Consider the following 25,213-nt stretch of genomic DNA (forward strand, 5'->3'; position numbering starts at 1 on the left):
CAGAGCGTCGCAGGACATCCACTGCCTCCCACTGTCCTGCCTTGCCCCACTTCCGCTCCCTCTCTCTGTGCCATCGTTACTTACAACAACTACATGCCAGTGTCAACACATACTTGGCCATTCAAGTGGGCAACCCCAAGGAAGCTGCCGACGCCATATTTGTTTCCGCATAGCCCCCGTCTCTCTTTCGGCCAGCATCAAGCCGTCTCTCTCTAGTTGCCGAAAACATTTTTATGGCTCTGACATAAAAGCCAAAAAGTACGGAATGTCCTTTGTGCCATCCTCCTCCCCCCTTTTGCGTTGTGTAATTAACCCGTTTCTGCTTTTGTTTTTCTTTTCATTTCAGCTGGCTTGTACTGTGAGACAATAAACTTTTGTGACAAAAGGCTTTTAATGGGTTGGCGACAAAGTTTCGCAATTTTTTCGCAATTTGCCGCCACAACAATTTGCGTTTAATTAACCAAAAGTTTTCCCCCAAAAACCGTTTAGACATGAACCTAATGAGTGCGCAGGTGGGGGTGGTGTTTTTGGCCAAATTGCTGTCGAAAGTTTTTCGGCTGGCAATAAAATTAATTTTGATGAGCTTACGGTTCGAGTCAGTCTTGCACACACACAAGGGTTAATGATGGCAAGAGTTGTGGGAAGTCTCTGCCACAAATTAAATCCGCTGCATAGAGCCCTAAAATCAAATTAAACCGTAAAAGTTCTTTAAAAAAAATCTATATGCTTTGGCCATAAAACTAACAACCCTCTGAGCAGTTCAGAGATCAACGGTAATCGGAAAAGCGGCGTGTAAATGATGCCATCATAATATTTTGAGAAGAGCAGACCCGAACATCAGTTAAGGGGTTAATAAACCGAAAAGTGGGCGGGGCTGGCCGGATATCTCCCCTAATCACATTCGACTTGGCGGTGCGGCATAAGGTGCACATTATTCATAATGCGAGTGTGTGAGATTGAGGGAATTTGTTTTATTATCCTTCCACATAAGCCGCCTCTAAAAAGTGGGAAGCGCCAACTGGCGCACAGAACTCATCCCCTAAACTCACTCCTCTAGTGGAAGTGGATGTATCTCTACATCCCCCACCCTGATAAATTGAAGACACTGAAAAAAATAATGTCAATTTTCAGGAATTTATACTCTAAAACAGTCTCTATACTCTCTGTTTTTTTTTCTCAGTGCTCCAAACACTGCCACCAATCAGCCTAATCGCTTTGGTTGCGCCGCAGAGCTTAACTTTTGTTGATGTTGCTGCTGTGGCAGTGCTGCTTGTGTTGCTGCTGTTGTCGTGACTTGTTGTCGCCAAAGTTGAAATTGGCCTGGCCAACTCGCCCATACCTTTCCTACACATACAAGTATATGCCATATATCGGGCGTGTTTCCTGGGCCCAGACAAATGATAAGCATGCCCCATCACCGTCATCATCATCATCTTGGAGCGCCCCCCCACTTGCAACACGTGTGTTTCCGCTGCCATATTTGCTTTTATTGCCCTTGTTCCGTTTGTTTATTGTGTGATTTTCCCATATGGCCAAAAATGTGTGCTATGGCTATGTGCGTGCGCTTTCGAGTTAATCGCACACAAATTTTTATGTTAATTTTCATAAATTTTATTGTCGCCCCAGAAAAGGTATTTTTAATTAGTTTTCCTGTATGTGTGGGATAAACGATTATGTGAGGGCGAGTTGGGTTATTTTTTGTCGTGAAGCTGCTGTGGTTTTTTAAGAGTTGTAAGTCATAAATTTGAGACTAACAAAACATACACTCCCCTCGTCCCCAAGTCGGGCAGTCAAGTGTCAAATTATCCGAAGGCGCTTGGGGAGTTGTAAACGTTTAGTCAACGAATAGGCCAGTCGACAATAAAAAAGCGAAACAACTAAAAAGGGGGGAGGTAGAGACCGGGGAGTGCCCAGGAAAGGGGCTAAGTTATTACATTTAGCGGGCTGTAAAATGTTGTACCAGCTCCGTCTCCAGAAGGCTGTCCTACAAATGGGAAAAGCTGTAAAAATTAGGAGTGTTGTGTTGATCACGCTCGTAAAGATTACAAGATATATTTGATATATACAATCTGGAGAGAGAACTATCAAATAAACTAATACTTTATTAAACACTCCCAGCCTGAAAGAAATTGCCTGAAGAAAAATCTAAACTGTCAGAGTGGCATACGCGAATGTGTGATCCATCATCGGCAGTTCTGCGTGTGGCATGTGCGGCCTGATCATCCCTCCTATGAACCAGATCGATCACTGCGTGATTGACAAACCAACAAACAAGCCAGCCAACAAGGACTCACAATATTTGAATAAGGCCCAATTGAAAAACAGTTCCGCATTGTTCGAAAAAGTGTCACAATTGAAGCACCGCAGCTGTGTGGCAGACTGATCGAATTTTTGGTGGTCCTCGCACCCATCGCAGTCCATCCGACCCTCAGTCCTTTGTAGGCATCGAAGGCTCCATTATCCCTATGATAGATGGTCGGGGCAATTTGAGTGAGTGCGTGGCGGTTAATTTATCGAAAGCCAGCGACTAATGTAATTACCAAGGAGAGCTAGAGCGGCGCATCAGCTTAATCATTTCAGCTAATTGCCCCCGGGCCGGAGGAGACTTTCCCGATGAAATAAAAAAGCGCTTAAAAAAACGTCCGAAGTGGGCCCGGGGGAAACAGGACAGGCCAATTATGTTGATGGTAAACAAATTGCGCACGTTCCACGTTCCATGGCATCAAAATTAGTGCCACAAAAACGGAAAAAAAAGTAACAGAATGGAGAGGAAAGGAAAGCCAGGAGTTGCAGACATTACAGGAGGACACGCCAAGGCTCAAAGTTGAGCTGAAAGATCTAATTACGCTAATGACAATGGACAGAGGTCCCGTGTCCTGGTTGATGCAATTAAACGTTTCAATCGAGCTGCGTGCAATGACGACATAAGGTCAAAGTCATCCTCCTCTTCCTCGCCAATCCAGGGAGTCAGCTGGCAAATGAATCGAACGAATGTGAATTCATTAAATATCGAAAACGAAGCTAAATGCAGTGAAGCCATTTAGTCTCCGGCTTCTGTCGATAGTTGCACGCAAGCTTAAAAAATAATACGAGACACTGAACCGAAATTGGACATAAAAAATGACATATAATATATGGGTTCAAGCTTAACAGAGTCTTCCATATTTTACTTCCTTGAGTTCTTATTACTTTTATTCGTAATTATTTCTTTATTAAAAATTTAATTATTAACTTCTCAGTGTCAAATGGAAGGAAAGAGGCTTCTTCCGTCAAAATATAAGCGGATTTAGCGCCCTGTTGACGCCTCTCGAGTTTCAAGGGACCACACACATAACGCTTCATTAGTAACACCCACCGAAACCAAAAGGAAGCCTACACATCCTTTTTGCCATTGCATCATCAAAGGGTACTGCTGGAGGAGTGGAAGGACCAGAAACCCTAGACGTGCACACACCAAAAACATTTCTGGGCGTTGCAACTTGCAACAGACCTCACATGCGGCCAGGAGATTAAGGAATTGACTCATTTAAATGGACTCGGACGTGCAACCGGTGTGCCGAGTGTGAAAAATGAGTGTTAAAATGGGAAAGGGTGTCAGACAATACGATGTATCCAAGGGATTGCTGATAATAATTTAAAGAAGTATAAATGTATCTTATAACGGACGTACGGTTTTGTCGAACTATTAAGTACAGTAAACTGTCCCTAACACTGCACGAATGGTCTCTGCCGCGCCTCCTCTGTCTACTTGGGGACGGCTGGGCTCAGTCGAAAGGGGCGTGGGTGATGGCACGGCAATCTAGACCAAGTACGTTACGGATTTTCTCGTAGACAGAGATGGGGAAGTTGGAAAGGAACGAAGGAAGTAGGCTGGTCCTGGGTGGTTGATTCTACTGACCCTGATACCTGAAAGACTAGGTGTTGTGGTCTTTCTTCTATACCCTCCCTACCATGTAGACGTTTCACCAAACAGTGGGGGTCTACCCATGTTCAACTGCAATGTTCGGATCCGAAGTGCTCCAAGTGAAAGATATTAGTTCATGTTCATTTCGTATAATTAAATATTCGCAAAATTAGCGGTACTAAACTACAATTACAACTAATCTTCATAGTTTGGGATAGAAAGGCAGAACATAACAGGGATTTCCCATTGTACTTATCTATATGAATTTACTGTTACTCTTCGTTTTCTTTACTCACTCAGCTTTACAGATTCTGCATCCATCGTTGGGCCCAAGATGTCGTAGGTGATCTTTGCTGTGGACTTAATGCTATTAGAGAATGGTACAATGGGGAAAAGACCTGGCTGATCTCTCTTTCGAGGCTGGGTGGGTTCGCTTAGAGACTAAATTTAAGGATAAGGTCCTACACTAATTAATTCATACTCGTGAATGACTGCATCTATGCAAAACTTTATGAAATTCCATTTATAGTACTACAATAATGGGAATTGTTATTATGGTTGGGAGTCGATACTTTTGTGGCGCAGCTATCGAGGTTCGCCGTGAAGATTACTATTATTGTTGGGAGTCAATACTTTTGTGGCGCAGCTATCGAGGTTCGCCGTGAAAATTATTCGCGTCCATCCGCGTTAAATACAATATTGACACACATACATGCTCGCAGGCATGATCATCGTGCTTAAAGCTAAATACTTGGACATGTGGGTCCTATGCCGCTCACAAAATCATGACGGCAGCTTGCTTCACCAAAGAGAAAACCTAATCGGGGGGCGGCGGCATCCGTTGGTTGCTACTGCAGCTGCTGAACGACACCTTATCGCCAACCGGTGAGAAGATAAGAATCGGGGTACGGTGCACTGATGGTACGATGCGGCTACCAACCCATGTGCGTCCCACTGATTCGGCGGGGGGGTGGCTTTGGTGGTGCTACGGCCTCCTGACTGATCCGACGTCCGATCCGAGGCCACTTGCCACACGGAGAGCCTATCAGGCTGATCCTGGTCAAATGGGATACCTGACAAGGGATTGGTCAGGTTTTTAAACTTGCACTAATTCAATTATTTGGGGTCTCACCTTAAGAATTTTGAACCCACACACAAACACAAGTAGTTTTTATTATTATAATGTCTTAAATTTGCTGCCTGAATGGCCTGCACTGCTTTCACTGTATAGTTTCTTTTTCTCTCTACACGTGTCCGCGGGATCTTCTTATTATTTCACAATATGTACTCGAGGCTCTTCACTCGGCAAAAGATCAGAATGAAATGATTTCTGCGAGCTTGGGGGAGTACAGCCATTCCCTGCTGCACTACAGCTTCCCAACCTAACTGTAAGATCGAATGATTTTCTACCTACTTTTGGTCAGTGGATGCGTGGGTAACAGGGCTTTGCGTATGTCTCTTTCAACTTGGTTTCTCCCTTCTCTCTCCACACACTAAGGGTAAGAAATATTGGCCTGCCTAGGAAGTCAAGTATTTTGTATTTTTATATAGGGTGCTCGCTACAATCTTAAAACTTGAATAAATGATCTCTTCAATACATAAATAATTATATGAATATGTAACTCATATTGTCTTTAAAAAGGTAATTGTCAGAATTATGAGAGGTCCTGGCAGCCATCCCTTTAAATCGATCCCAGATCTGTCACAATTCAAAGAACGGAAACCATCTTGGGCACAACCTAAAAACATTATCAAAAAAAACCAAACACAAGCCATCTAATTATGATTGATGTGCCAGACCGTATATACGGTTTTGAGCGAAATCTATAGAGTCCCCATTAAAACCGCATCAAAACTCGAACAATGGAAGGATAACTGAAAGGATAGTGTCTACCTCTCCGCTCAAATGCAAATCAAATATGAAATTTTTTAATATTTTGTTGGCACAACACAACAAATTTCAATATAATGAAAAGGGACGCACACGCAGAGCGTGGAAAATGATCTATTGCCGTGGCAAGATGCAGGAATAACAAGGACCTACGAACAAGGACGAAGGACGAGTCTGATCTTTCGCTGGGCAGATGCTACAGCATCTTCGAGTCTGCCCCTTTCTGCCTGCTTCAATTTGAATTCGATTTAGAGCAAAGGGAGCGGTTCAGCCTGACTTGACTTGTGCCTTTTGGACGGCCAGAAGAACAAGGACTCGAGGGGCGACATTTGGTTTGTTTGTTTTTTTGTTTGCCTTCTCCTCGGGAAAATTTATGACAAAAGGACATGTGCAACATTTGCAGGCTGGGCTGGGCCGTTTCGTGTTCTTATTTTACGATCCTATAGACCACCATTTTCGAATGGGCTATGGGATATGGGACCTACTCCCCTCATGGTACTACAATAGTTTTCATTAATCAACTGCTGCACGTGTTCCAGGCGCTAAGAAGTCAATCTATATAAATGCCAGTATTCACGCCCCCAGCTCGGAGAAGCCAAACCTGCAATTAGACGCCCTCAATTATGTTGTGCAATGAATGAAAGTGAGATTGCGGCAAGTGCAAAGGAAATGGCTACAAATACATTTCCTACTTTCGCACTTTTTCTCCAGGATTATGCCCATGCCCCGACACCTGTGACGCAGTTGGTGGCCTCTGGCCAAAGGATAATTGCAGCCCCTGGGCGTGGCACACCCCTCACTGAGTGGGTGTTGCGCCTTTAGCGGCTTAAGTCTCCTTCGGCAAACAACTCGGCGGCTGAGTTCAAATGCAAAAAGGACTCCCTGGTTTGGACTCCAGGGCTGTCGTAATTGACACCTTAGAGCTGAGGCCTCCTATCAACCGCACGGGGGAAGATCTGTCAAGGATCGATGTGTTTGATCCTGCCCCAGGAAGTGGCAGATATTCGCAGAAATAGCCTCTTCAAAGAGCCGAAAAGAATTCTATATTTTAGGGATTATCAGTGTTAAATTTTGTCAATTTCAATGCTTAAATGTTTCAACCAAAAAACAAAAATTATTAAATAAACTTTAACCTTCAGATGGCTTGTAGTATTTTTGATAAATTATGAAATTTTTATTATTACCTTGCGGTTTTCTCAGCCCACCGGATTGAGTAATAATTACAGGCAAATTGCTGGCTCAAAGTGAACTCATTTCGCCGCCTGCAATTACCGGCTCTTGGGTAATCTCGGACATCTTGGGCCCCCAATCCCCAGCATCTCCAGTCGCTGTGGAGCTTGCAGCTGCTGGGCAGGCCAACTCCAAGATTCGCAATGTGAAATCGGCGTCTGTAATTGGGCCATAAAACCAGAAGGACTCCGAAAGCAGATCCGGCCGAACAGCTGGCCGCTGGTGGATATGTAAATTTAGTGTTAAGGTGCACAAAATGGGCGTGGCACCTGGCGGTTAGTGAGGATTAAGCGCAAGCTCCGGCTCCAATTGCAGTGGGGAAAATATCCGAAGAAGACGAGAAATAATAATGAGAACGAGAACAGGCGTTGCCCGACAATGACATAAATTTTTTTGTTCAAGCCGAGTTACAAAATGAGAAAACAAATAAATAAAACAAAGATCGGGCCATTTCGGAGGGGGTCTGAAGTTATTTAACGAAATTACGCATCGTTTAAGTTGTGATTTATGTGGCATAGACGGCCCGAAAACCCTTCACACAACGCGCACATCTGAGATTGAGGTTCTCGGACTCGGATTCGGATTGTTAATGAGTCAAATTACACACACGGAAACCGGGTGGGTTAAGGACGAGGATCGTTGGTTGAGGGGGGGCTGCTGAGTGGCCGCCGAAAGGTGTGACAATTGTTACTGCCACACAAACACACATTCAGTCAGACACACAGATACTCGAGCATGACTGCGGCAAGTTGGCAAAGATTTATGGTGAATGCGAAAAAAAAGGAATTCCCAGAAAATATTCAACAAATCCTTGCGGTCGACAACACTCTGCCCTCCACGTTCTCCAACTCTCTAAGGTTTCTGCATAAACAAATTACGGAAAACAGCAACCAGCCCTCTGACTTTTAGCGGAATTGCTACCGGGCTGGAAAGAAAAACTGTAAAAAAAAACCAAAAATCAGACCCGGTAGCAAATTTTCTGGCCGGGAAGCGGAGCCGGGCATTTATCAAAGCGTCGGCTCCGTTTTGAAGATGCACCCAGAAGCGAGTCCCCAGGGCAAAGCCCAAAAAGCAGGCCCAACCCAATGGGTTTCATTAATAAATTCCCGAACAAAACACCCAAAAAATGTGTGTTGCCGGCTGGTTCTCCTCCTCTGGCCAGGAATATTTGATTTTTTGTGGGCGTTCTCTCTCGGTGCAGGCAACTGAAAAGAATGGAAAATATTTTGTAAATATTTGCAGGCAGGACGGGCCAACAAAAAGACACAGGACACGAGGGAAATGCTTGAAAGATGATTGGCAAATGTCCTGGTCAGACAACGAGGCACCCGATGTATGGGAAGGGGAATACTATACCTTTAGAGATGATAAATGAAGCTAAAATTATTAAAAAGAATATTACACATCCGTGTCTCATGGTCGTAACACATGTTGCTTTGATTTCGCTTTATAAATAGATACTTTTGAGTGCTCCGGTTGCTTCCGCTTTTAGTGCTTATCGAGCAGATTTGAAATTGAAGCAAGTGCCAAGCGGAAACTCCCCGCTTCACTGTCAGAAATAAAGAAAAATATAATAATACAAATAATAAGAACACGTGCCGCCCACTTCAGGGGAATTCAAGTGGCTGAAAGAAACCCTCTTGATAACCCCTTCAAAACCGAAGCCTGCTAGAGAGTGTTATATGAACTCAAGAAGCGGAAATGCCGCAGACAAAATAAGGGAAACTCGAGTGAGGAAAGTGAAAAATGAAAATTAGAAATACAAAACATATTCTCCCGAAATCCCGAACCAAATCCAGCTCAAAACATTAGTTATCTATGGGCATTCAATCATCAATCAAAGTGACCGCCATGGAAGATTTTCTACTTAAGAACTAGAGCAGAAAATACTTGGAGGTCCTTTGGAGAAAATTACCAAAGTTCTGGCGGCCAAATTCAAAGTGAAAGTGTTCGATTACCCAAAGTGATCGTTAAAATCGCAGAAACCCAAAAAAAGAAAGAAGGGAAAAATATTGATTGCCGACAAAGCCAAGGGCCAAGCACTTGAGAGGACATAACAAGGAGAAAGTCAAACGAGATGGACGAGGACAGTTAGCTGCACTAATTAACAAGCAAAACTGTTTATTTTTACAAGTGCCAAGTGGCCACTTTCGGGGCGGCTGTCCTTTGTTTTCCCAACTTGTGTTTTTGTTGGCTTTTGACATTTTGGTGACATTCCCGACTGCCACCGACATACGAAATGCAAAGAAAATAAAAATAAAAAAGAAAATAAACGCGTACATGGAACACACACGATGTCCCTCCCGTCCCACTCCACTTTCTCTATTTCTCTCACAGGGTGAAAGTATCTGCCCAAAAAAAAAGTCTCAAATTACAGAAATCACACAACGCTAAGATTCCGGCTCACACAGGATAAGCGGGATTAGTCAGCTTGTTAGTAGCAGGATATCAGGATCTTCCGATGCCGACTGCCTCCTCGTGACTCTTCCCAGACGCTTACCGTAATTGGCGACCCTCGTGACACGTAATGAATTTGACGAACTGTCACTTGGTGCGATTTTCCTCTCCTCGAAGCCTCAGAGCAATTCCTTTACATTTTTTAGCCACTTTGTGGGGTAATTGGCATGACAAAGGTCCTGACTCGGGCCTGGGAAAATTAAAAGTTTGTTGACATTCTAAAACGGTTCCAGGGAGAGTTCTCCAGTTCTCAGTTCACCTTACATTTCATGCAAAATTAGAGAAATTAAACGGTTTTCAATTTGAAGTATGGAAGATAGTGATGGGGCGTTACAATTCCGGAAAAAGCTTGTAATTATTTTTTCAATGATGGTGGTAGATGGCCATAACTGGCATTTAAAATAAACATTGTTTTCTACAAAGTGGTTGATTAAAATAAATAACCCTTTATGATAGAGGGTAGAATATAAAAGATACATAATATACACATATCCAAGCTTCCTAAAAAAATTATTTTGAACCAAAAATATACTTTTTTTTAGCAAAGAGAACATTTTTAAGAAATGACAAAATTTCTGTAGTTTGATGGGAAATAATATACATTTATTAAAATAAAATATTAAATGAATAACGTCCAAAATGCCTAAATAGAGAATGAGATCCTGACTCATTGCATTAACCTTGACTCAAGGTCCATGTCCTTGCGTTATGAAAATCGAAATCAGCAGAAAGTGTGAGGATGCAACTGCAGCTCACTGACAGTCGTATCTGAAAAAGTATCTGAAAGAATAAGTCGAAAAAAAAACTCACTCAAAGGCATTGAGTGAGGACGGAACATGTTGGAAACGCAATGGAACACGCTCAAAAATGGATGGCAAAGGAAACATCAGCTGCGGAGACAGAGAGGAGATAACAGGAAACGGAATGCGACGACAACGGCGAAAAGTTGTCTAAAAAAACGGGCAGAAGAAATGAAAACCGCAAGCGAAACGTTGGCACTTCATAAATGCGTCAGACAGAGAGGGAATGTCAGAGAAAGGGAGAAAGGTGGGGGCCTGGTGGTGGAGCAAGCGAGAGAGCTGGCAACGCGCCGACATTTTTAATTGTAAATGAGTTATGACGCGAGAGAGGAGCAGAGAAAGAGAGAGAGAGTGGAATGGGGCAAAGTTGCTGACAGCGCGGCATGCCTCTCGCTCTGACTTTCACTCCGCCGCTCGCCCCCTCTCTCTCGCACACTCACTCCCCCGCCGCTTTTCCAATTGGAAATCGAGTGAGTCTTTCCACGAGCCAACTAGTGCTGCCTGCATCGCACTCAAGTGGTGGAAATGGCCGGCCCTCCCCGGCCAGAGGGTTGTCCCGCTCGCACCAATGGCCAAAACGGGTCGGAAAACTGGTTTCCCGACGCTACGGCGCGCCGCTGCGTCCCGTGTTTTTGGCTTAGTAGCCGCACCACGTTCCTGACACAATTCATTCCGTCGTCGCCTGCCTTTCGCTCTGCACACGTTCAGTCCGCGATCGCGTGCGCCTCAGATACAAAGATACAAGATACAAATACACAAAGATACAGATACAAGTGCCGTGCTCCTTTACTCACTGAAAATGCATCTAGATTCTTAAGTGCCAAGTGTTGACAAGTGACAAGATACAATATCTACTGATATAACCAAAAAGAAACCTACGGGAATCCAACGAATCCAATCGATAGTTAGCAAAATGCTGGTCGGTTCGCATCCCTATCTGTGCAACGGCGTCCTGCCACCTGCCGTTAACGCTGGCCCCGCCAACACAGCCGCCGCCACAGTGGCAGCGAGCGCCACAACAACAACGCCGGCGAGCAAAAGTGCCGCCGGCTCGGCAACAGACTTCTCCATTGCGGCGATCATGGCCCGGGAGGATGCTTCCAGTCGGGAGTCCTCCATTCGCAGTGCAAGTAAGTTGAGATACAATTTTGAAGATACAGATACCAGGAGAGAAGTGTAGGACATAGGATAGAGGCCATCTTAGTGGCTTAGAACTCAAAGGTATCTTGAAGATACACCTATTTTCATCAGTAACTTGAGTAGTTATGCATATCCGTAAGATACTTCCAAAACAAATTGCGTTTAACGCCCATTACTATCTGCTTGCTCTTGAACAGATTAAGATACTTAATGCCAATCGCTAATTGATTGCACAACAAATCTATTAAATCCATTAAGTAACAGTTGGCAGAACCCTGGCCAGGTCAGATAAACTTGTTCTGCGGCAAAGTGGCAACAATTTGCTCGCCGACGGCATCCGCAATTAAGCCAAGTTAAGATTGAAGCCAATAGATATAAAGATATTAAACACTTGCATTCGCGGATCGCATTTATCGCGACTTGTATGCAAATTGCGCTCATATTTTTGCTATCCACTGCCAGCAGACAAAAGCCGCTAATTATGTTAATTAATTTTCAACAATGTGCTTCATTTTATTAATTTTACGAGGCGCAGAAAATTAGCGACGGCCGAAATCAAAACAAAGCCAAAAGCAACGATGAGATACTCCGCCTGGCTTTTTGTTGGTGTAACTTTTTTTTTCATATTTTACGCTCTTTTATCAAATATGCAGCTTTTTAATTTTATTTGTTTTTATTTTCGTGGTTTTCGTTTTTTTTGTCGTTTTTCGTTTGCTTAGTTTGCATTTTAACACCTACCGTCTGGGCGGTAGCGAGTGGCGACAGAGCTTGTTAACTTGGCCAGAAGCTTGGGCCATCGAGTGGTTGGTAGGGTGCGCGACAATTCGGGCAAGAGTGACCCAAAATTATTCATCGACTTGCGCACACCTTGACGGTAGCCCTGTACATACACCGAGTTTATGCAATCGCAGCTAGAGTTTCGGGCTGTTTAATTGCCGATTTGTGTTCAGGTTGCCAATTAAGCGAGCGGCCGTCTCAGTGTCTCATTGTAACGCGAAGCGAAGCGGAAACTTCAAGAATATGAGACGACTCCACGCTGTCTGCCGTGCCGGGAGCTCCACAATACTTCAATGTTGTCACCATTTCGGCTTTAAAGTCTTATCTTCTAAAGTTTTCTACCAACTAACCGATTATTTAACCAAAAACCCAGTAATTCACATTTAATTTTCAATTTTCGAACTTGTTTCTTTACCGTTTAAGGTCCAATTTCCGTGGAGGATGAGGTTGACGTTGATGTGGTCGACTGCAGCGATGCTGAGGAGCCGCCAACCAAGGCTCGTCGCCTAAACCACCATCAGCACCACCACCACAACAACAATAATAACAACAATGTGACTCACAAAAGCCGAAACAGCGCCGGCGCCGTGACTCCAGTGGCAGCCGCTCCATCCGAGTCGCAGCTCAACACCAGCTCCACCAGCAGCCAAGGACGCTGCTCCACACCGCCCCAGTCCCCGGGAACGGAGGACAGCGAGGAGCGGCTGACGCCAGAGCCCGTCCAGAAGGCACCCAAAATTGTTGGCTCCTGCAATTGCGACGACCTGAAGCCGGTGCAGTGCCATCTGGAGACGAAAGAGCTGTGGGATCGCTTTCACGAATTGGGCACCGAGATGATCATCACCAAAACGGGCAGGTAAGCATCCATCAGTTAGTCAGTCGGAAGTGCAAATAGTTACTGGTTTAAGCGGGTGGGCATAGAGGAGAGGAAAGTGCTGCTAAGTGATTGTTTGTGAAAGTCAAAATAAATTGCTAGACAGGCCATAGTATCCACATAATGGATCTCCATCCTTTTATTTCCTTTCAAGATCTAGCTCATCACTTTTCTGGAAATTCTTTTGAATCTCTACTGTCTGTCTGATGTTTTTTTTTCATTAAAAATATCCATTGGTTTCGCCATAAATTGGCTCGCCAAATGGCTTGCAATGTCAACAAAAATTTCATGCCATCTTTCGAGGGCTGTGTGGGGTCTTTTGGAAAAAGGAAAATTGATTTTCCTTACCTGCCGACCGACTTTTCCGCAACAGAAATCTTGGGCAGGGCGTTGCTGTTGTCAGCGGGAGAATGAGAACAAGTTCAATCCAAATGACCACGGGTTGTCCACACCTTTGCTCCCACACACCTCACCACACGCACTCTCACACACAGAGGCAGAGTCAGATACATAGATACTGAGCTACAGAGATACATAGATACACCCGCACCCTAATGATATTGTAAAAATCACACCTCGGACGAGACAGACAGTTGGGCAGCAATCAGGGCGGTCCTCGCCCTTTTTTAGCCCGGGGTTATGTCACCTTACGGCTTAGGAGGGACATTAAACCGCAGGATACAGGATAGGAGGCAGAGTCACTGTTTTGTTCCACATCTCCAGCACTAGGTTGGAAGAAGGAAGAGTTCCCGGCCTTTGTGCCCATTGTCTGCACTTGTCACAGCAAAGGAAATGCGACGGGAAAATAGTTAAAAATATTAAAAGTAGGGGGCTATAAATTCTGGACTTAACTGGCTGCGTGTGGCTGCTGCTCCCCCGAAAGAAATCCGTGACAAAAGATGGAATCTAATCGTATGTTTTTTTGTCTTTTTTTTCATGTGACCCTTCCAGACGCATGTTCCCCACTGTGCGAGTGAGCTTCTCCGGTCCGCTGAGGCAGATCCAGCCCGCCGATCGCTACGCCGTGCTGCTGGACATTATTCCCATGGACTCGAAGCGATATCGGTACGCCTACCACCGATCCGCTTGGCTGGTGGCCGGCAAGGCGGACCCCGCCCCACCCGCACGCCTCTACGCCCATCCCGACAGCCCCTTCAGCTGCGAGGCTCTCCGCAAACAAGTTATCTCCTTCGAGAAGGTGAAGCTGACTAATAACGAAATGGATAAGAACGGACAGGTGAGTTGCGTATATCCAGATAGTTGGATGGTTGGATACTGAGATACTCAGATACTGAGATGCTGATGCTGAGGTAGCGATTAGTCGCGAGTGCTAAATGATTGATAATTTCGAGCCTGGAAAAAAAATGTGCAAGGTTGCGAGGCTCAGGTTTTCTTGATTAATGTGGCTTGGCGCGAAAATGGAAAATTGCTAATTTAATTTGTGAACTCTTTGACCTCTTGAATATTTGGTTGGAGGTTAATCATACACTTGGCACTCGACTAGATCCTACTACCCAGATTTTTGGACGACCATCTATAATGAAACCTTTCCCCCTACTTGCCTCATTCCAGATCGTTCTGAACTCCATGCACCGCTACCAGCCCCGAATCCACTTGGTCCGTCTCAGCCATGGCCAGAGCATTCCGGCCAACCCCAAGGAACTGCAGGACCTGGACCACAAGACCTACGTCTTCCCGGAGACTGTCTTTACGGCTGTGACCGCGTACCAGAACCAGCTGATCACCAAGCTGAAGATCGACTCGAATCCGTTCGCCAAGGGCTTTCGCGACTCGTCCCGCCTCACCGACTTCGACCGCGATCCCATGGAGGCGCTGCTCCTGGAGCAGCAGCTGCGCTCCCCGCTCCGCCTGTTCCCCGATCCCCTGATGCAGCAGTTCGCCGCCCAGCAGGGTGATCCCGCCTCGATGGCCCTTTTCGAGAAGGCGCGCCAGCACCTTCAGATGTTCGGCGGCAACTCCCCGTACGCCCAGCTGATGATGCCGCAGATGTACCAGGCGGCGGCAGCGGCGGCCGGACCCCCGCCACCACCCCCCGGGCTGGGGGCCTTCCACATGTTCCAGCAGCAGTGGCCGCAGCTTACCGCCGGCTTCTTGGCGAGCGCCAATCAGCAGGCCGCCGCCGCTCAAGCAGCCGCCCAAGCGCAGGCGCAGGCCCAGGCCGCAGCAGCAGCAGCGGCGATGGCCGCCAACCGCACGCCCCCGCCTCCACCGACGGCGTCCACGCCCTCATCCACATCCTCCGGATCGCCGTCACCCGATATGCGACCCCGCCAGTTCCAGCGGTTCAGTCCCTACCAACTGCCCGGTGGTCAGGGGCCGCCGCCCTCGGCTGCCGGTTCTCCGCCGGCAATGCCGCTTTCGCGCAGCCCCGCCCACTAGGTCAGTCGACCCGCCGCCCTCAAGTTCTTGCCACGAGCAGTATTAAAAACAAACCACACTGAGGCAGAAATCTAGCTAAAGTCAAGAGTAAAAAATCTTGTAAACTATTCTTGAAAGTAAGCTGTTTTTTTCCCAGCACATACTACTAAAAAAGAGATAATTCGTTTAAATGTTGTAAATTATTTGTTGTTGGAATGAAAACAAAGAAAAACATTTCTCAATATTTATATATTTGTTGTAAAAAATTGATTTATTTTTAAGCTGTACAGTTCTTCTCACTTTCCCCTAGAGAATTCATGTAATTTAGTTTAATTTATTGTACAAACTTTTCAAATGTTGTTCAAAATCTCATCTCAGTGTAAAGTTAGAACAAAATTCACAGAAATCTAAAAAAGAAAATATAAAAATACAAAAATATTGCACGATTGTAAACTATATATAGCTATATAGTGTAATCATAATCGTTAGTTATGCTATTACATCTAATGACATATTCATAGTATTAACAATAAATTCATAGACGCTTCAGTTAGTTCTATTTATCAGGCAAGAGCAAAAGATTTATTTAGCGTAAATTAAAAATTTAAAGGAGATTAAGTCCTAAAGTGTATTTAATGTGAAAGCTAAACAAAAGTGAAAACGGCGAAAATATTTCAACAAAAATTATTCACAAAAAAATCACAAAACAAAACAGAAAATGAATCAAAAATAAATAAAAATATGTGAACCAAAATTAAAAAAGTATTTATTATTTTATTAAAGTATGATATCAGAGAATTTTGAACGTTTTCCTTCAACATCTCATATTTCTTGGAGCATCGTATTTCCCAGCACTTTCCCAAGTAGCGGCTAATAAAAAAAGAAATTCCCATAAATTATCCATTATTACAATCCCTGACAAACACTCCAAAACTATGCAAAGTAGCCAGAAATCCTGTTTCGATTCCTCACATACAATATCCTGCTCGCCAGCTCAACTTTCTGATCCACATAGCCGTAATTCCTTGGGTGCAAGTGTCGCCTTGCCGGCAGAACAAATTGAAATACAGACTGGAATCCTAAGGGGCTGGCAATCCAGATCCAGATACAGATACACAGCCTACACGCACAGATACACTCGAGAAATTGTTTAACGAATGCATTTTCATGGTCGCCAAAAGAGAAATTTTTCATTGGGATTTTCGGTTGGGCTCTGGTTTGAAAGAAAATGCGATTGACACGCCAGAGTTTGGGATTTAAGTGGCGTTTTGATGGATGATTGGCCCTGGATCGGGGCTCGAGTCTCTGGTGTGGATAAGCGTATGAAAATCGTATTGAAAGTTTGTTTGATGTGCGTTTTGAAATTTTCATTTTTCCCCAATTTTGATTGAGGGGCCGAACTAATCATAAATGATTGGGTACCCAAGGCCCGAATATATGATAACTATATAGATTCCCGGCCCTCGAAGAGCTCTTTGGCTAATTATAAAGAAATTAACTTGAGGACAAAGATCGTCAAGAGGGAAAGGGAAACGAAACTGGTAATAACACTTCCTCTAATTATATGGTGAACTCATTGAAAAAGGTGCTATCGGCATTTGTCTATCTGGCACCTTGCTTGCCAAATTCGTATTTACTTTCCCCGCGGAGCATTATGCATATATCTCTGGGGAACGATCTGGGTGTGATGTGGGACTCGAGTTAATTACAAACTAATCACAAAAACAAACAAAACATTAGGCTATCGCCAGTCACCGATCTTTACAGGAGCCCAACCACTATGTAGTGCCACAACACACACACACTGTGGCTCAGATACACATGTCAAATGTCGGGGTAATTTATAGGCCAAGACCGCCAAAGATCCATGTAGTCCAAGTGTCAAAACAAACAGAGCGCCGCCCCACACGAAAATGGTAACAAACTCATCATTTGCCATCCAACGAACAAGTTGAACCGACTCCCGGGACGGGGTCTGGGTCTGGGTCTGGGTGTGCTCTGCTCTGCTCCCTTGGCATAAATTTCCTTTTGGCGTTTTCCTCTTCGTTTTCGTTTTAATTTGAATGTAAATGATGCTGACGCAGCTGTGGATCTCTCCAGCTTCTGGCTTGTGGCTTCTTGTGCCTCTTGCCTCTCGCCTCACGCCTCTGGTTGGCCCCACTGGTGGTGGTTGCAAGCGACCCCAGAAATGGGTAAGTCGTCGGGAGTCTGACGAGGACCAGACTTGTGGGCTAAGGTTAAATGTCGGGTGTCCAACAAACAGTGACAAAATATTTAAATTTTCCGCCGCGACCGTGCTGGGGCGTTTGTAAATATTTGAGCCACTTAATTGGAGGGGCGTGGGTGGGCTGGCCCCGGAATTGATTTATGCCGGAGAAGGGAAATCGATTTGAAAATGGCTCCATTAAAATGAAACATATTTTCGAGTGATATATAGGGGTCTCTTTTTCACTTGCTCACTGTGATATCAGACATTTTATTCACAAAATAAAAGGATTAAATGCTCATGTTCCTGCCCACAGAGGATGACTTTGAAAATATGTGGCATTTAGAGCCACGCGCTTGAGACGTTGCAAGCTGAACCAGCAATCAACGCGGCCCCTGCCACGCCCCACTCATTAACCCAAACATGATCGGGCAAAATGTCTAACGGTAGATGGGCGGAATGGGCTGAATGGGCCGAATGGGCGGGGCACGTGCGGCAAAGTGGCGCGGCACGTGTGTCAGAGTGTGGCTCCGACTTTGGCCGACAGCCATGACACGGGAGGTGCAACCAAATCCCTTGTCACCTTGGCGCCACGGTGAAAATTTGTAGAAATTAACATTTTTTGTTCGCCACGGTTTTGTCATTAAATGAAATTGCATAAAAATCAATAAGTTATTACAGTCCAACATCTGTTAAGGGAAACTATCATATGGCATAATTTTTGTTTCAAGATTTAAGAAAATTATTAAACAAAATATTGAATTGATTTCCTAACAATTTTAGAGTAAATTATACAGTAGTTCTTGTTCCTACTATAATTCTATAAATTCAAGTTTGCATATATTTTCTTAAATTTAATTTCTATTAAAAACCTAGTCAAGTCTTCTAATGACACCTGTAGAAAAATGCGTCGACTGTCGCTGGTGTCGATGACGATGATGATGGGCAGGTCCGCCGGGCGGAGTAGAACTCGCAGGCCCTCTAAACTCCGTCCGTCATTCCAGCTGGACGGATAGTAATGACTTTATAAACACAGTCCAAGGGATAAGAGGGGTGAGGGCCTACAAAACTGTCCAACTGTCAGGCTGCTGACTAAGTAACATGCTAGACTGGACACCACAACGAAATCAATTAGATGGCCAGAAGCCGAGATGGGAAATCGGAGAACGAAACTCATATATCATTAACAATTTTCATGTCATATGCCGTTTACCTGATATCTTGGAGGGAACCTTTGTCTATCAGCTTGTCACTGTCCCGAACGTATCAAACTTGTCAAAGTCATCAAATATTCAAATACATTTTACACATGCAATCACAGAAAAGAAAAACAAATTTCGAATCGTAGATGGAATTGAGGTGGGTGGGAGGTCAAATTGTTTGTGACGCCCACCACAAAACTGTAATTACCAAGGAAAATTGATTTTTATGTATTATATGCATGGAAAGTCCAGGCCAGGACTGCTTAAAGTTGAGCATTCTATGCCGCAAAAGGGTCTCATTAAAATCCATAGAGGGAAACCGAAAACCGAAAACTAAACCCTGTCTGTCCACCCATTGAGAACTTAATGCTGCTCGGAATGAATGTTTTTCTGGCAAAATCCCCTTTCGGGAATAAACTATTTACGAACACTTTTGTGTGCGTGTGCTGTCTGGGGGTTTTTGTGTATTTTTGGCAATTGATTAAAAGGCTTAACATTTCAGACAATTGGCCCTTTCGGACTGGCCCTGTCTTGTGGTCAGTGTTCCCTTCGGAGTCTGGTATTAGTTGCAAATTAGTCCAAAATGAGAGAATTCTGTTAAATCTCCTGTACTTAATGTGTGACTTTACGGTCAAGATGGAAAGCCAAACACGTGTGCGATTGTGGTGCCATAGTTAAGGGGGGGGATATGGTTATTTCGAGTAAAAAAAAACTCTTTTTTGTGACATTTTCAATATGAAATTATTTAAATCTATTTATTGGAAAAAATTGTATGTCGAAGTATGATATTTGAAGAATATTGTGTAACATTTTTATGAAAATATATAAAGAAAATCTTTATAAATTAGGTACTTATTATATATTGAAAAAAAAATAAGAAAAACAAATATTTTAATCGACCTACTTCCCTAACCCGTAGGTTATCATCTTGTGGCGGCGAAGCTGTAGAGAGAGATGTTTTTAGGCTGAACGAACAGTCATTTTCTGAAAACTATGGGAGCCAGAACGTGTATTTACTTCCTGCTGCTGCTTGGAACCTTGAACTTGGCAGCCAGCTCAGATCTCAACGAAAGGATTCTGAAGAGTATCACTGCCTACGTCAATGCCACCGCCGATCCCTGCGATGACTTCTACCAGTATATCGGTGGAGACAATCGAAAGAGCCATAAGACACCTTACACAAATCAAATAGGTTAGAATTATTACTTATTATGTAATGTGGCTCTAATCCAACTATTTTCTTAGGTGAAATCAGTGAAAGGTATATCCAGAGATTAGTTCCGATTTTTGAGGATCTGCGTCAAAGAAAATTCATCGATCCGCTAGGCGTAGAGGAAAAGTTGTGGCGTTTCTATAAGAGTTGCGTAAGATCCATTAATGCCACGGGATCGGAACGCGCGTATCTGAACCTGGTCCCTCCGGCAAAGAAACTCCAGTGGCCCCAGTTCTACCCCAGTAGCCGCGAGTGGCCGAGTGATGACTTCAACTTCATGACCACCTTGGCTAATTTACGAAATTTCGCCTTGAACGATGTATTTTTCAACGTACACGTTATGGGAAATTATTATCATAATAACCGCGAAGTGGTGACTATTAATGCGCCAGAAATGAATGAACTTTTTCCACTTCCCAGTGAGACTTCGCTGAAGGAACTTCTTATCCGACTAGACTTTTCTCTCCTAAGAGCTACCTACCTTGCCAAATCCATCTGCCGCCTGGATGGGGAACTACGCCAGTTGCCCCACTTAATAGACTATTTCCCGACGATTCTAACTGTCGCCGAAATGGAAGATGAAGAAAATGGCGGTCTAGAGTGGAGAAAATTTCTGAAGGTCTATCTAAACACACATATTCACCGAGATCTTGAACTGCAAGTGTTTAACATTGAGTACTTCAAGAGCTTAGGTCCTCTTTTGGAAAAATACGATAGCGAAGTTATAGCCTCCTACATCATGGTTCGCTTTGTTCAGTTCATGAAAAATATCGGTTATTATCCCACCGGGGACAACTCCTACGATTGCATAAACGTCGTGAGATACCAAATGCAATATGCTATCAAGCTATTATACGAGGACCGATACTTAGGAGACGGCGAACTAGAAAAATACCAGTCAGAAATTAAAAAAATTGTTGAGGCTATTGGAACCAAGCTCTTAAAAAAACTAGAGGAGAACCCCTTTCAGTTGAACGAAACGCAAATTTCCGCCCTGCAACAAAAGATCTTGTCTATAGAAATCAACCTGGACAGTATGCCAACTACTGTGAGTCACCGCAGCTTCGTCAACGATTTATACGATCATCTCCATCTTACTGATGACGAAGACTATCCCATGGCTCAGTTAAAAGTCCTAAGATCTTTTACGCTTAATGAAACGGGATCCACCCCTATAGGATCTTCTAGATTTTCAATCAACCCGATCGAAAGATACTACACCCAATCAATGTTTACAGATTTTAACAATGTTTTACACATCGAGTCATCACTCCTGCAAGACCCATACTTTGTGCTCAATAGCCATGATATCTTCAAAATGAGTTTTTTGGGCGTTAATATAGCATGGCATTTCATTTTTGAAATTTTTCCACCAGGAATACATTTTAACGAGAAGGGCAACATCTACGATTTGTTTGACAATTTTGTAGATTCTGTGCATTATAATGATGGCTTAGAGTGCGTTAATAAATCCCAGCCGGAATATCTACATTGGACCATAAATCATATCATAGCTGTACAACTCGCATATGACACCTATTTTGACTCCGATTCTATATTCAACCAGACGCAGCCTGAATATACTTCGATTCCCCTGAAGCAGCTTTTCTTCCAAAACAGCGCTAAATGGTTTGACGCAGCTCTTGAACCGACTCCCGATGAAGTACCAGAAGCTAAGACTCTGAAGCTCATTTTTGGAAATACGAAAGCCTTTTCGGACGCCTTCAAGTGTCCCCAAACGGAAGATGGTATGAATCCGAAATGTAAATTTCTTTAATCTTAAGAATAAATATGTATCAAATTATATATATTATGATTAAAATATTCAAATAAATACTGGGTATACCTAACTCTTGATTTTTATTTAGTTTCAACCATTTAATCTTTGAGCACAAATAAAAACTCATGGCATTGAAATAGTTTGAAAAATTGTTTGTGGAGAGTGACCCCGAGGTTATCGTCTTGATATGTGGAACAAGCCTTTCAGATGGCTTTTGGGGGCTTGTCGAAAAAGAAATCTATTTCCTAGAAAATAGAACAGAAATATTTTTTAGAATATTATAGATTGATGCTAAATCTTGTGAAGTAAAGTAAAGTAGGGAACATGATTTTTGTCTTAAACTTTCTAGCGATAAAAAAGGATTTATATTTTAAAATATTATAGTGAAACCAATTTTAATAAGGCTTGTTAAAGTAGTGTCCTGTAGAAGCCATAACTCGCTTATATAGCTTATATTTCTGCTTATTTTATTTTAAATGTTTGTGTTATAATATATGGCTTAAAACCATACAGACAGCACTATGCAAATACCGCCACAATAAATTGATAAACATTTTTTGTTATTTTTCGCCTGTGCATTGCCAAGTTGAAATTTATTGATTTCTATGATATACGCTGACATTTTGATGAAACGTTGCCATTGAGTGCAGATAAGCATAAGATATGTGCGGTATACTACGTTATGTGATACCTTCAAAGCGAAAAAAAAATCAACGAAACGAATTTGTAAAATCAGAAAACGTGTTCTGGCCATGTAGCATGCAAATGAAAACATGAACAAAATAAGAAAAAAATCAAATTAACTTCTGGTTGGATTGTCTCGGCAATAATTTGAGCCCTCGCCCCTCGAAATGGCATAAAACTAAGCGACCTGAGACTCACTTCATTAGCAGCTATCATATGCTTGTCCGGATATCTTCCCGGGGAAAGGTACAAACCCACAAAATTTAAAACATAAACACAAATAGTAAAAATCCAATAAGCTAAGGAGAAGTTGTAAAAAAATCTGCGGGCTCGACACGAATCTTTTTAATTGTTTTCTCTTTCTTTTTGATTAGTATAAATTATGCAGAAATCGTAAAAAGACGCTACAACAAACGACTTGAATGATTTATGTGTATGCAAAAATCGAAGAAGATTAAGTCCGCACCAGTCGCATTAATATCTGTGCTAAAAATGTAGCAATAGATTAATAAATAAAGCAAGAGGCAAGGAAGGGCAGGGCCAACTTCAAAGTGCAGTCTTGAACTTGCCATGTCTGTGGTCAGCTCTTTCTTTCTTTCGGCCATCCAAGGTTCCCCAAGACAACTCCCCCAAAGTCGCGAATCGCTAAGTAGGCATTGATTTGCTTGAGCGTGTACCCGTAGTAGTTGAATAAAATAAAGAAATGACACGAATTGGAAAGACCGGTGACCTGCAACCCAGACCCAAGAAAAAGATAGAAAAGTAACCAACCCCTGGAAAAAGGCAAGCGAAATTTCTGTCACTTGCCAATTTTTCCCCGCAATTTGGTCGACGGGGAAAAAGTTGGTGTTCAACCACCAACCAAGGCATTGAGGGAAAACCATTTTTGATGGGAATATACACTTTTTTTCTGGGTTGCTGGTACCGGGGACCATTGAAATTATTGACACCAAATGACATTTTGCAAGTATGTTGCACTTGTCTCATTATTACTGCCACATGTGTGTACGTGCCACACGACTCCCGAGGCTTTGATGTTCCTCAGAGTTCGGCACTTGTCATTTTTATGGCCAAACATATTTCCCAATATGTATACATATATAGACTCTGCATCCCAGACGTGTGCGTGGGAATACTCCTCGGGCACTTTTTGTGGGTGCCGATATGTAATTGCTAATTTTGTTATGCGATATGTTTGAGAAATGGGAAAAGGAAAGGAGTTTCAGAGTTTCCCAGTTTGAGAGTTTCAAGTGCAGGATATGGCCAATAGAGTTGGGTTAGAGACATCTTTAACATTTTCCCTGGCTGTTGCCAAGCAGTCTGCACGTCTCGAGACTTTGAAGTTCACAATTGCAACCGCACAAATGTGCCACATGTGGCTGTGTTTACTCACTACTAAAATAATGGAAACATGTTGTAAAAAAGTATAAATTTACTATGTAAACAACAACGAAATTGGCTCCCACTGAATTATGAATGGAGCGAAGCGCACGCACCCAGATACGCAGATACAGATACAAACGTATCTGTATCTTCATGTATATTTTGGTCGGTAGGAAATCATTAAGTAGATGTTTATGTTGCTGGTTGCTTTCATGTGGTCGCCGTCACATTTTTTGTTCAGCCTTTGAGAGAAACTGTCGCTTCTGATGTGGTTCTGCAAATTGCACAGAACAAACACTCGCACAGTAGAACACATGCAAGCCGAACGCAATTATGGCCAAGTTATGGTGGCCAAAAGGTAATAAAAATATGAAATTGGGGTGGTCTATATACCAGGCCGCATATACAGCATTTGTACATATATCTGTGTATGTATTTCCGCTCCTGCAATTTCGCCATTATGCGACTATAATCAAGTTGTTAACAATTTGTTAGACCCAACTCCGGGGCAGGTTTCACGGATCCGTGGATTGCGTGGCCGCTCCGCCCACGCATAACGAGAAAGTCCAATAAAATATGTACAAATAATTTGCTATGCGTAATTTGTGCAAATAATACGCGTAATTGTCCCTCATGAGAGGGGCGGACTGGACCGGCCGGAGGCATAGGGCTGTTCGGTTTGGCGCAACATCAAAGCTAATGGCCACATGATGTACACTTTTTAAATGAATCGAAACCGAAAACAAACATCTGAAACGAGAAATTGTTGCTGCCTTTTTTTTTATGCCACAAACAATAGTAAAATGAAATTTAAGGCGGCAGGCGACAAAGTAAACACCATAATAAATACGGAGTTTTTTTTCTTGGGGGGATTTACGAAAACGAATGGGGAGTACTCTATAGAGTAGTAGGATCTTAGGATAGCATAGTTTTGATTAATTTATATGCAAACTTAGTTAAGAAAACACAAGATCTTACCTCATACAAGTAAAATACACAATAGAAAAGGACCCAATTCTAAGGCACTTTTCAAAATGTATGTTAAATATTTGTATTATACATTTATTTTAATTTAAATCCTATTTATTTTGATGTCAATCCCTTTGGTAGTCTTGTTTCTTAATAAACCATTTTCTACTGATCTTGCCTTAAATACTCTACTCTACTCTTAAACCAAAAAAAAAGAACACCCCAAAGCCACATCAAAGGGCGCTTAGCTGGCTCATTTGATTGATGTACACATGATGAAATTGGGAGGTAATAACATTTTTTTGGGAAAGGGAAGTGGTAGAG

General features: G+C 43.1%; 2 protein-coding genes and 1 long non-coding RNA gene across 3 annotated transcripts; 2 read left to right on the plus strand and 1 right to left on the minus strand.

Moving 5' to 3' along the window:
• Nucleotides 1–4,037: 4,037 nt before the first annotated feature.
• LOC123257417 lies at nt 4,038–5,395 on the minus strand. Its single transcript, XR_006507469.1, has 2 exons — nt 5,037–5,395; nt 4,038–4,977 (listed from the first exon to the last, which is right to left on the minus strand). It is a non-coding gene; the product is annotated as an uncharacterized LOC123257417 (long non-coding RNA).
• Nucleotides 5,396–10,923: 5,528 nt separating this feature from the next.
• On the plus strand, nt 10,924–16,136 carry LOC6497218 (T-box protein H15). The gene is made up of 4 exons (XM_001962499.4): nt 10,924–11,412; nt 12,623–13,055; nt 14,025–14,310; nt 14,646–16,136. The coding sequence occupies exons 1-4, from the start codon at nt 11,196–11,198 to the stop codon at nt 15,471–15,473; spliced, it is 1,764 nt and encodes a 587-aa protein (XP_001962535.1). The 5' UTR covers nt 10,924–11,195; the 3' UTR covers nt 15,474–16,136.
• Nucleotides 16,137–19,811: 3,675 nt separating this feature from the next.
• Nucleotides 19,812–21,930, plus strand: LOC6497219 (membrane metallo-endopeptidase-like 1). Its single transcript, XM_001962498.4, has 2 exons — nt 19,812–20,052; nt 20,106–21,930. The coding sequence occupies exons 1-2, from the start codon at nt 19,854–19,856 to the stop codon at nt 21,848–21,850; spliced, it is 1,944 nt and encodes a 647-aa protein (XP_001962534.2). The 5' UTR covers nt 19,812–19,853; the 3' UTR covers nt 21,851–21,930.
• The last annotated feature ends 3,283 nt before the right edge of the window (nt 21,931–25,213 follow it).

This window comes from Drosophila ananassae, chromosome 3R (assembly GCF_017639315.1).
Source record: "Drosophila ananassae strain 14024-0371.13 chromosome 3R, ASM1763931v2, whole genome shotgun sequence".
NCBI lineage: Eukaryota > Metazoa > Arthropoda > Insecta > Diptera > Drosophilidae > Drosophila > Drosophila ananassae.

Excerpts from the sequence above, each read along its gene's own strand:
- LOC6497219 (XM_001962498.4), top strand. The coding sequence starts at position 19,854 with ATGGGAGCCAGAACGTGTATTTACTTCCTGCTGCTGCTTGGAACCTTG. Across the intron at positions 20,053-20,105 it reads ACCTTACACAAATCAAATAG|GTGAAATCAGTGAAAGGTAT; the intron begins GTTAGAATTATT and ends CTATTTTCTTAG.
- LOC6497218 (XM_001962499.4), top strand. The coding sequence starts at position 11,196 with ATGCTGGTCGGTTCGCATCCCTATCTGTGCAACGGCGTCCTGCCACCT. Across the intron at positions 11,413-12,622 it reads GTCCTCCATTCGCAGTGCAA|GTCCAATTTCCGTGGAGGAT; the intron begins GTAAGTTGAGAT and ends TTACCGTTTAAG. Across the intron at positions 14,311-14,645 it reads AAATGGATAAGAACGGACAG|ATCGTTCTGAACTCCATGCA; the intron begins GTGAGTTGCGTA and ends GCCTCATTCCAG.